The 11,799-nt window shown below is 44.8% G+C and overlaps 1 protein-coding gene across 2 annotated transcripts in view; it reads left to right on the forward strand.

The window, feature by feature from the left end:
* Window positions 1-8,197, forward strand: part of LOC138967553 (tetraspanin-18-like) — a 25,389-nt gene extending 17,192 nt beyond the window's left edge. For both annotated transcript variants that reach the window (XM_070340130.1, XM_070340129.1), the window contains exons 5-9: window positions 2,139-2,237; window positions 3,172-3,259; window positions 3,720-3,859; window positions 7,284-7,367; window positions 7,660-8,197. In XM_070340130.1, the coding sequence (XP_070196231.1) occupies window positions 2,139-2,237; window positions 3,172-3,259; window positions 3,720-3,859; window positions 7,284-7,367; window positions 7,660-7,725 (477 nt within the window). In that variant the 3' untranslated portion in view covers window positions 7,726-8,197. The remainder of the gene's footprint in view (window positions 1-2,138; window positions 2,238-3,171; window positions 3,260-3,719; window positions 3,860-7,283; window positions 7,368-7,659) is intronic.
* Window positions 8,198-11,799: the final 3,602 nt, after the last annotated feature.

Consider the following 11,799-nt stretch of genomic DNA (forward strand, 5'->3'; position numbering starts at 1 on the left):
TCTGACCTCAAGAGTGGTTGGCATCAGTAGTCGGCGAAACGCCTTCACTTATTTCACATTGCCCAACAATTTACAATCATTTCGACAGAGCTTTTGAATTTATTTTTCATGGTAGGGGAAGATAGCGCCCAGGTCTGCCTGAAAATGCAGGGCGAGAGGTTCCAAAAAAAGTACAGGAATAAGTGTGGTTGCGAAAGTTCTCCTGGTTCAGACGACAGCCGAGGTGGAACTGGAAGGATGTCCGGACTGCACTACAATGGAGGTCCATGGGTGGGATTCTTCCGGTATATGCCGGACATCCGGAATCGATTATGGCCTTTTTTTTCTCTCCGCCCCTGGCCCCCAGCCCCCCCCCCCCCCTTAAAATTCTTCAGGATTAACATTTTTCAGTCCCACCAGTGGAGGTTGGACAAGTGAAGAACGCGTCATTTGACCTAAGCAAGAACCGTTACGAGAAGACGAGAAAAATAAAGAAATAAAAGTTGTTTCGAAATGTTGCCTGGTACAGACGATACTCAAGGTAGAGGAAATGTTGCCTGGTACAGACGATACTCAAGGTAGAAGAAATGTTGCCTGGTACAGACAATACTCAAGGTAGAGGAAATGTTGCCTGGTACAGACGATACTCAAGGTAGAGGAAATGTTGCCTGGTACAGACGATACTCAAGGTAGAGGAAATGTTGCCTGGTACAGACGATAATCAAGGTAGAGGAAATGTTGCCTGGTACAGACGATACTCAAGGTAGAGGAAATGTTGCCTGGTACAGACGATACTCAAGGTAGAGGAAATGTTGCCTGGTACAGACGATACTCAAGGTAGAGGAAATGTTGCCTGGTACAGACGATACTCAAGGTAGAGGAAATGTTGCCTGGTACAGACGATACTCAAGGTAGAGGAAATGTTGCCTGGTACAGACGATACTCAAGGTAGAGGAAATGTTGCCTGGTACAGACGATACTCAAGGTAGAGGAAATGTTGCCTGGTACAGACAATACTCAAGGTAGAAGAGTACTGAAGGGTGATGGAGGAATCAGTGAAGAGCACGTCATATATTATGACCATGAAGAAGAGTCGGTGCACGAAAGGCTGTATTTCTGCTCCAGGCTTGCAGAGTGAAAGTCCTTACATAGCCCTCGGTTCCCTTCAGTGGAGAACTGCTGATTTCATCCGCGTGTATTCAGTGCACTGTCAGGGGTGCAGAGACTAATGAATGAATAATTGGTTGCCTAAATGATACCGAACCAGAAGTGAAAGAGACGTTCACATTCCTTCCACAAAACGAAGCTGGGACTAATGAATGAAGATTTGGGTGTAAAGATGAAAATACGTACCAGAGCTCGCGCCATAATCTTGACCAAGAGAAGTCTGTATCAAGTACACATCCACAGAAGGGTAAAGCAGCCCTCTGGCAGGCAAAAACTCCACGCACGATTCGGGGGAGGAAAAGCGGCTTGCAAACGAGTGATGCTGTTTTCAGTCCCTCCCAATGGCCGCTAGAGGCGCCCCCAGAGATTTATAGAAATTAATTAGTTCTGTTGCCGTGTCACAAGGGTCTTTGCCCAATCCCGGGCTTAATGAATTAAGGTTTTGTGGGAGGTTGAAAGCTCAGCTACTGAATTGAAAGTGGTCTGAGGAACAGATACCAGAAGGCTGAAGTGGAGGAAGGGGGATGGGAGGGGGCACGGTGGTGTGTGTGATGGGGTGACAGGAGGTTAGGGGAGGGGGGGGGGGAGAGTAAGGGGTAGAGCGGATGTTGAAAGGCGAGTTGGTATGGTCGGGATAGGGTGGGGGGTGGGGGTTTGAATAATGGTAGGAGAAAAAATAGAGGTCTTTGTCTTCCATGTCTGTAATTTGTAGATGTTGTTTCACATTTGTTTTACGTGTATGTTCTTATGCTTTTTTTCAATCTTAGAGAATGCAGACACACAGGCAGGTAAACAGACAGACAGACGGACAGAGAAGACGAAAACGTAGACGTTGCAGGCACCGACAGTCGTCGTTTGATTATCCCCCATCTCCTTCCTCGGCCTTGCACGCATCCCTTTCTATACGTGTATCTAATGTCTCTTACCCTTGCATCTTTGTCTCGGTACCTTTTCACATTTGAACACCCAGTGTGTGTTGTCCTATGTTTCAGCTTGCGGGCCATATCGGGCGAGGGGTGGAGGACAGCCTGATGAAGAGCTACGGCAAGGACAAAGACTTCACCGACAGCTGGGACCAACTGCAGAGGAAGGTAAGGTCCTTGTCCCTCTCCTCAGTGTAAACGACAACGTACAGCAAGTGAGAGTTATGCGTAACAAGTCTCTTGGGCTGAGGTGAACGTAGCGATACTGGGTCCCGCCCAGGTGGTAGGTACGCAGCCGCGACGTCGGGATTGGTTTACATTGAGATTTTCCCAAATAGGTGGAACCCTGATCGCATCGTGCACTTCAGTCCTGGTACCTGAGAGAACATCAAGCATGGAAGTTTAACAAACGACTTTTATTCTCAGAATAAAGAGCATTTCAAAGCTTCTAGTCCTGAGAGGACCCCCCGCGGGTTAGGGGGAGTCCCATATTGGTTGGGACGAGAATGAATTTACCCGATGCTAACCAGCATGTCGTAAGAGGCGACTAACAGGTTCTGTTTCTCCTTTTACCCTTGTTAAGTGTTTCTTGTATAGAATATAGTCAATGTTTGTAAAGATTTTAGTCAAGCAGTATGTAAGAAATGTTACGTCCTTTGTACTGGAAACTTGCATTCTCCCAGTAAGGTCATATATTGTACTACGTTGCAACTGCAAGCCCCTGGAGCAATTTTTTGATTAGTGCTTTTGTGAACAAGAAACAATTAACAAGTGGCTCTATCCCATCTCCCCCCTTTCCCCTATCCCATCTTCCCCCTTCCCCCGTCGCGATATAACCTTGAATGGTTGAAAACGACGTTAAACACCAAATAAAGAAAGAAAGAAAGAAAGTCCTGAGAGGTGCTTTACTTGACTGAATAATTAAACGAGGGCGGAGGGGAGCTCCGAGCTTAGCTTTGTTCTTTGTTTTGTTAAATGGCAATTAAGAAGAATGTTTTGGTTTTAAAATTGAATTCTAGGCAACTTAAAATGTTATTCCAATTTTGTTTTACTTAACGCTGGTTATGGTAGAGTTTTAATCTTGTTGTGTGTTCTCTGACAGCTGAAATGCTGCGGGTTTGAGGGCAATGTGTACTCCAACACGTCGTGGGCAATCTTCAGGCAGACAGACTGGTTCAAAAACCAGACCGGTAAGGTTCTGAGTGAGAGAGTTAATTCGCGTTTAGTGTCAAAGTCTCTTCGTCTGTCTGTTTTTCTGTCTATCTGGGAAATGGATTTTGGATTCACTTCAACAATTACAGCGCAATGTTTTGCAAGAGCCGATGGGCCACAACATGCTTTCTTGTTTCATCTGACTTGCTGAAGACATACTAATGCAGCGCTTTGAGCAATGCAGCGCTTTGAGCAGGGTTTTAGTACCCTGGATACATGCGCTATATAAATATTATGCATTATTATGTTATCCAGTTATCAAGCCCCGTTAGTTTGTCAGAAAAGAATGTGGTTCATATAAGGGGCTCTTCCCACACGCATGGCTCTGTGTGATATATCGGCAGCTGTACTTGTTCCCTCATGTACGCGTGTTGTTGTGTTGGGGTGGGCAGGTGTCAAGCTGTTTGTGCCTTACTCGTGTTGTGTTGGGGTGTGCAGGTGACAGGCAGTTTGTGCCTTTCTCGTGCTGCCCGAAAGATGCCAACCTGGATTTATGTACCAATACAGACGGTCGCATCCCCAAGGCAGGCCCCCCTGCCACCAACCAAACTGCAACCAATGATCTACTCTTCAAAGAGGTATGAGAGAGAGAGAGAGAGAGAGAGAGAGAGAGAGAGAGAGAGAGAGAGGGGGGGGGGGGGGGTGGAGAGAGAGAGAGAGGGGGGGGGGGAGAGAGAGGGGGGGAGAGAGAGAGTGTTTGTACGTGCGCACGGTGTGTGACAGGTCCCCTTGTCACTCGTCAACTAACAGCCGTACAGATTTGTGTGTGTGTGTGTGTGTGTGTGTGTGCAGTGCAACCCCCCCCCCCCCCCAAAAAAAAACACGTCGCGTAAGCCGAAAATACAACATTTAGTCAAGCTGTCGAACTCACACAATGAAACTGAACGCACTGCATTTTTTCAGCAAGACCGTATACTCGTAGCATCGTCAGTCCACCGCTCGTGGCAAAAGCAGTGAAATTGACAATCCAGAATAGCGCGGTAGTGGTTGCGCTGAGCAGGAATGCACGCTTTTCTGTATCTCTATTCTTTTTAACTTTCTGAGCTTGCTTTTAATCCAAACATATCATACCTATAGGTTTTTGGAATCAGGAACAGACAAAGAATAAGTTGAAATTGTTTTTAAATCGATTTTGGAAATTTACTTTTAATCATAATTTTTATATTTTTTTATTTTCAGAGCTTGTGTTTAATCCGAATATAACATATTTATATGATTTTGGAATCAGAAAATGACGAGGAATAAGATGGAATTGATTTTGGATCGTTTTATAAAAATATAATTTTAATTACAATTTTCAGATTTTTAATGACCAAAGTCATAAATCAATTTTTAAGCCTCCAAGCTAAAATGCAGTTCCAAAGTCCGGCGTTTGTCGAAGATTGCTTGGCCAGAATTTCAATCAATTTCATTGAAAAATGAGGGAGTGACAGTGCCGCCTCAACTCTTACAAAAAGCCGGATATGACGTCATCAAAGACATTTATCGACAAATTGAGAAAACCCTCTGGGGAAATCATTCCCAGAAACTCTCATGTAAAATTTCATAAAGATCGGTCCAGTAGTTTACTCTGAATCGCCCCCCCCCCACACACACACACACAGACACACAAACACCACGACCCTCGTCTCGATTCCCCCTCTATGTTAATACATTTTGTTAAAACTTGACTAAATGTAAAAATCAACAACAAAAAAGCAAGTGGAGCGAGCACACGACAAGGACACTTTTGCCCAGAGGCAATATAGTACATGTTTCCTCTTTTCCTTTACAAATTGCATCGTGATCTTGACCGAACTGCAGCTCACACTTTGAAAACCTTGTAAAATGAAAAGCCTAAGGGTAATATGCACAGAAGCAAATTTGTTCACATACTGTCATGACCTGAATTTGAATATGGAAATAAACCAGTGAATGAAAAAAAAAAACATGACGAAAATGGTTCAGAATGTGAAATGGATGTCCAAATGAGATTGCAATAACATCCACAATAAATACATGACAAAAAATCCAATGATTCAATGGCACATTACGTAGAAACGAGAGAAAAAAGGAGAAAGGGAAAAAAGGAAAAAGAAAAGAGAGAAATGGAAAAAAAGTATAAAATAAAAAGTGAAAGACTTTGCGAAAATGACACGCATTTGAATTTTGAATGATGTAATTTGCGCGCCCGGCTGGCAGCCATGAATAGCTTGAGGTTGTAAGGAAAGCCAGTTTTCTCATTACATGGGGAAATTACCCCGCCGTTTTGCCAACCATGCAGTGCTGCTCTCAACCCATCTCGCACGCGAACCAGACCTCTCATGCTTCGGTCTCACATATACGATTTTTCGGAAGTGTCGGGGATAGTTAAGTCGGCTAGGTCGGAAGTGTCGGATGCAAATTCGGCTCCAAATTTCACTCCCGACCTGTCCTTACGACTGATCCGACCATGAAGCCGACAAGCAGACAACAACCACCCGACTTTAGGGCCGACAAATCCGACATGTGTCCAGACACTTCCGACTGCAGTAACGACAATGCCGACTGCAGTTACGACAGGCCCGGCTGAAAAACTTCCGAACAATAGCCGACTCTCACGACCAGTGTAACGACTAAATCGACTAGCTAACGACTGTTCTAACGACAAATCAGACTGCCCTTACGACTAATCCGAACGAAACTATGCTACCGACAAATCCGACCACCCTTACGAGTCTTCCGACTACCGTTACGACTAATCAGAATCGCCTTCCGACTAAACCGACACGCTTACGACAACCACCTGACAAATTTCTATTCGTCTGAGTCGGGAGGCTCTTCCGACTGTTTTGAAAATTTCTGAACAGTCTGAAGGGCCTTCCGAACTATCCCGACTTTTCAAAAACAAAATTGCTAATTCTCACGAACTCTCCGACCTCTTCCGACTTCCAGCCGACTACCTAAAGTCGGGTGACAAAAGATGTGAGACCGAGGCATTAGGGAAATTGTACACCATGCAAATTTGCTGTACGCAGCTAGTTGTACAAAACCGACAGTAGTGTTGCTGCTATCAAGCGATCTAGCGCGCGAATCACGCAGCCAAAGGGAATGTTACATCATTTGTCTCTGTCGTTTAAAATCGTCGAACGAAACTGGCAGTTGCTGCTCTCGAACCACCTCGCGAACTCATGGACGTGTCATAGACAGATCTGATATACTCGAGAAAGACTCTATGTGCGTGTTACCCCCGTACAACCCTGTTGAATGCAACTGGACGTGCAAATTCCCGTTACTAAACAGTTTTCGCTCTCCATGGATCTCTCGCGTGATTCAAGGGGCTTAAAGGGCTTTTCGCACCATCCAATACAAGCTATAAACTTACAGAACCTCTGACCACGCGTCAAGTTGCCTAAAGGCATGTTTCATCCTTCCGTTTTGCTGCAGGGAACTATCTCTACAAACCCCTTAAACGTGAGGCTAGGGTGTGAGGAAAGTGAGGAAGAGCTTTTGTTTTGTGGCTAGCTAGAGGGAGGGTTGATGAAAGCCATCAAAGCTGTAAGGGTAGTATAGCTGTAAAGGTAGTATAGCTGTAAGGGTAGTATAACAGGAATGCTTTTAACCGGGCAGGATTGGCCGTCATTTTTTGGTTGACAAACAGCCGAGTTACAAGTAAATATGCAGAGGAAAAAACAGCCCTTATTACCTCTCTTTACTCTGCGACTTACAGACGGTTGCACACACTGTGAAGGCTGCATTTTCACTCACTCTCTTCCAAACGCAATATCCGGTTTTACCCCTTGGATCCTTCAGGGACCCCCTTTCCTAACTACCCACCCCCCACCCCACACCCCGGACTAGCCCCTCCCCAACCCCACCCCTTCCTCCGACAAACTGCACACAATGAAGCCAAACCAAATTTCTGGTTCTTTGGTTTTTTGTTGTTGCGGGGAGGGCTTTTCTAACCATAAGTAAAACTGTACTTGACATCATGTGTTTTTGTAGGCGCGAGTGAAATTGACGTCATTTTTGTGTGTGTGTCAGGGATGCTACGAGAAATTGCAGGACTACATCGACCAAAACGCTGCCATCATCGGTGGCATCGCTCTGGCCGCTCTCTTCATCATGGTGAGCAGACACACACACACACGCACTTACGCACGCACTTACGCACGCACACACGCACGCAAACACGCACGCACGCGCACACACACACATACACACACACTCACGCAAACACACGCACACTCACGCAAACACGAACACGCACGCACACGCACACACACACACACACACACACACACACACACACACACACACACACACACACACACACACACACACACACACACACACACACACACGAGAAAGTGACATGTCCAATTCCGACTTTTACACTTTTTTCTCTTTTTTTCTACAGATCATCGGGACCATTTTCTCCATTTGCCTCTGCGTCCAGATCGGTCGCCAAGGTTACGTGGTGTAACGGACGTCATCACTTCGTAATTTCTATATATATATTTGAGACTGTGCCAAAAGGTGACGTTTTCATGTCAGTATGTCCCAAATGACATCACCAGTACATTTTTCATTCTATCTAATCTGTTTTCGTTCTATTTTTTCTAATAACATGCGTTAACAATTGATTGCCAACTGGAATGGAAGAGCACAAAAAGTGTAACTTGATATGTAGTTTCTCTAGAGGGAAAAACATCTTCCACTTTCATGTCAGTGTGTCCCATGCAACATACATTTGCCAAACAGCTATGTGCAAGTAGATTATTTGTTAGTGGTATAGAAAATACTGATCAACAATTAAAGTCAGTTTTCACATTCATTTTCTACCTATTTCTTATTTGTTTATTCTGTTGGCAATGGTGAAATGTCAGCAATCGTGTGTCATTCGGGACAGTAGACATGACACCTGACCTTTTGGCACAGTCTCATATATATATTTTTTTTGTCAGCCATTACCTTTCTCACAACCCTTTTGTTGTACCTTGTCACTACCCAGTAAACATTTTGGGTGCGCCGCGCATGCGCCGCGCATGCACCATACACCTGCGCCGTGCATGCGCCTCATGGAACTTTGGTGCATGCGCCTCAGTCAATACTATGATCGTCCACTAGTCGACGCGGCGCATGCGTATATGGTGCGCCTGACCATCGCGTGACCATGCCTGGAGCAGGTGACATGCATGCTAGAAGTCGATGCGGCGCATCCCAAGTAATTCGAAGTAAAACAAAATTCGAGTCATGATGACTATGCATGTACGCAATCTAACTGGACACACTGTTGACTTGAAAGACATATTGTAATATCATACATGGCATGGCATTAAACAATAATCAAAGACACAAATGGAAAACGTGTAATTAACACCGTTACCTACTATACAATTATAATACACTACTCACAAAAAGTTAAGGATCACTATGAGAAAACAGGTGCTCAATAAAATCAGTTCGCTACTGTTATTTATTTCTCAGTCAAACCAAAGTGTTATGAATTCTTGTTCAGCTGTAAGTGGGCAATGTTGTGTTAGTGGGAAAATTGCACGGGATTTTCTACTACTGAGCTTGGTAGCAAAAGAAAAAGCGGAAACTTGCGAAAAAGGACCTTGTTTTGGACCGTTCATCCCGAACACATTGCACAAGCCACATGGAAAAACCATTATGCATGAGCAAGCACTGCTGTTTATGTGTGAGATGCTGTCACTTGCTTGGCTTTTTGAGAAGACATACCACCAGTATAAGGCATTATCTGACAATGCCTCCACGACGAAAATTGAACGAGTTTGAGAGGGGACGAGCTGTTGCATGGTTCCAAGATGGTGTCCCAAAATGAGAAGTGGCCAGGCGACTTCACGTGTCCATCTCGGTCATTGTCAGACTGATTCAACGTTTCACAGCCACTGGGAGGGTCCAGGAAAGACGCAGACCTGGGCGACCAAAGAAGACAACTACACGTGAAGATCGTCTCATTGAACGACTAGCCTTGCAAACAAAAACAGTCTCTTCCAGCATTATTCGAAGGCAGCGGAGGGTGGCTACTAACATCAACATCAGCCAGCAGACCATACGGAATCGCCTTCATGGGTGTAACCTCCGTTTTCGTCGCCCAGCTGTACGGTCACGCTTAACTCCAGCCCATAGGGCAGCACGCCGCGTCTTCTGAAGACGTCACGTGAGGTGGACACGTCAGCAATGGTCCCAGGTTCTGTTCAATGATGAATCACGCTTCACCCTGAACCACAACGACGACCGACTGAGGGTCTGGAGGCGCCAAGGGGAACGCTACATTGACACCACTGTCCAAAAAAAGGTGGCCTTTGGTGGAGGTTCTGTAATGGTCTGGGGGGCCTTCAGCCTTCACCACAGAACACCCTTGTTTCATGTACAGGGTAACCTGACTGGCCTCCGATACCGGGATGAGATCCTTCGACCGCTGGATGTGCCTACACTGCAGCAGATGGGACCGCAGGCTGTCCACCAGGATGACAACGCTCGCCCCCACAGGGCAAGGGTGGTCAACGACTTCCTGCAGCAGTCTGGAGTCAACAGAATGGAGTGGCCAGCATGCAGTCCCGATCTCAACCCGATTGAGAACCTCTGGGATGAGTTGGATCGCAAAGTGAGGAGCAACCTCCCCCCTCCCAGGGATGTCCAGCACCTCTACCAGATGCTGCAGGCTGAGTGGCAGGCGCTTCCACAGAGGATCTTCACCACCCTGGTGAACTCTATGAGGACTCGCTGCGTCGAGTGCCAGAACAGCCAGGGCGGTTACACGCATTACTGAACTTTTGGGAGCATCTGAATGCCATGTCTTGTGGTTTCAACGACTTTGTGAAATTAAATTTCGATACGTACACACTTTGATAAAATGTACAGACCAAACGATTGCTCAAACTTGAAGGAAATGTTGTATCGTTATCACTAAAGCATTGAATTAAACGCTTGCCAAATACCAACGCATTGGCTTTCTTATTTGGAAAGTTATGAATTTGTGTGCAAGTGATCCTTAACTTTTTGTGAGTAGCTTATATATATACCACTCACTTGCTATTCGCCTAAATGCTTGCGGTGTGCTGTGACACATGTAAGAAACCAAAAGAAAAAAAGACTTTACTTTGGCGAAAAGAGCATATGCTGCTTATTTTTGTACATAACTGCTATAACTGTATTTTTACATGTAAAAAACATAGAGATATATCTTACCATTTCACCAAGACGGTCAAATTATTGACGATGAATAACGCATAATAAGGGGAGATCATGATGACGTACATGTCTATGGTTGCACAGTTGCCGCCCTTGGTTCGAAAACCCGGGGAACAGGATCAGGAATATCTAGTCGCTGGAACCTATAAGGTTATGCGGCGACTTATCAGATGATAATGTTTCGAACTTATCTTTTAAAAATTAAGTAAACAAATCTATGAAATATTTTGGAGTTCCATTGTGATTGGTTAAACAGATCTGTATATCTTCTAATTATTTTATCCGTACTGTGTTTACATTTGAAAACAGATCTTTTCCGACGCCCCCCACTAAATTCATTTAAAAAAAAACCAAGACCTATAGGCTCTCGAAAATTTGATTTTCATAAGCACATTCCCCCCCTCTTCGTTCACAAAAAATCCGCAGGCGCTAGCTCTTACGGTTAGGACGCCGCTCTCGTGAAACGTTTTGGGGAAATCAAGCTGCTTGCCGTAAGGGGCCAGATATTGTTTTGCCAATTTTTTTTTAGTGTACCCCTTCAATAGCATGATACTGTCTTAAAAGGATTTTGAAATCGCTTGAGCCGTTTAGCCGCCGAATTAAATTAAAGAAATAGCTATATTTGGACTTTTTCACATTTTAAAGCTGGGTTTTTTTCCTACCGTCTGCACGACCAACCCACAATCCGATGTACCTTTCGGCTCTACGTAAAAACAAAATTAACAAACAAACAAACCAACAACAACAAAAACCAAGCAAAACAAATACACCCGCATTTTGGAACTGCGCGGCGTCGGTATGGCGCATTGACAGTGGCGATGGTGTAACCTAGAATTTAAATGCACCGGCGCGTAGTCTCCGCGGCGTATGTCCGCGCAGGTGGGATCGCCCAAGCGACGGTGAATGCATGCGCGGCGCACCATAAATGTTTACTGGGTCACGTCATTTCCTTTGTTTGTAATCAGCTTGTAAATTATTATACTGATAATTTGCTCGCGCTGCATTTTATTTTCCGGATATTGTGCATAGCCAATACATTACATAGAGAGAGCGGTGCTAAAATGCTTAATGTTGCCAACTCGGTTTTGATCTTGTATAGCACATTTCTTTCTCGTTTTCGTGCTGTGTCATACATTTGTGTGTGTAAAAAGGTTACTCTGTGAGTTTAAAGGTGTGTTTGAAAACAAAAAAAATATTCCGGCACTGTGAGGAACGTCCAACTTTGAGCAGTTATCTGAATGATTTGTTGGGTTCGTTATTGTGGATTGTTTTTAAGTATTTTTGTTTTTTGAGGGTTGAAGAATCTCTGTCTGGAAAGAAACCTGTCAGTAATTTGTGA

This window comes from Littorina saxatilis, linkage group LG5 (genome assembly GCF_037325665.1).
Source record: "Littorina saxatilis isolate snail1 linkage group LG5, US_GU_Lsax_2.0, whole genome shotgun sequence".
Classification (NCBI taxonomy): domain Eukaryota; kingdom Metazoa; phylum Mollusca; class Gastropoda; order Littorinimorpha; family Littorinidae; genus Littorina; species Littorina saxatilis.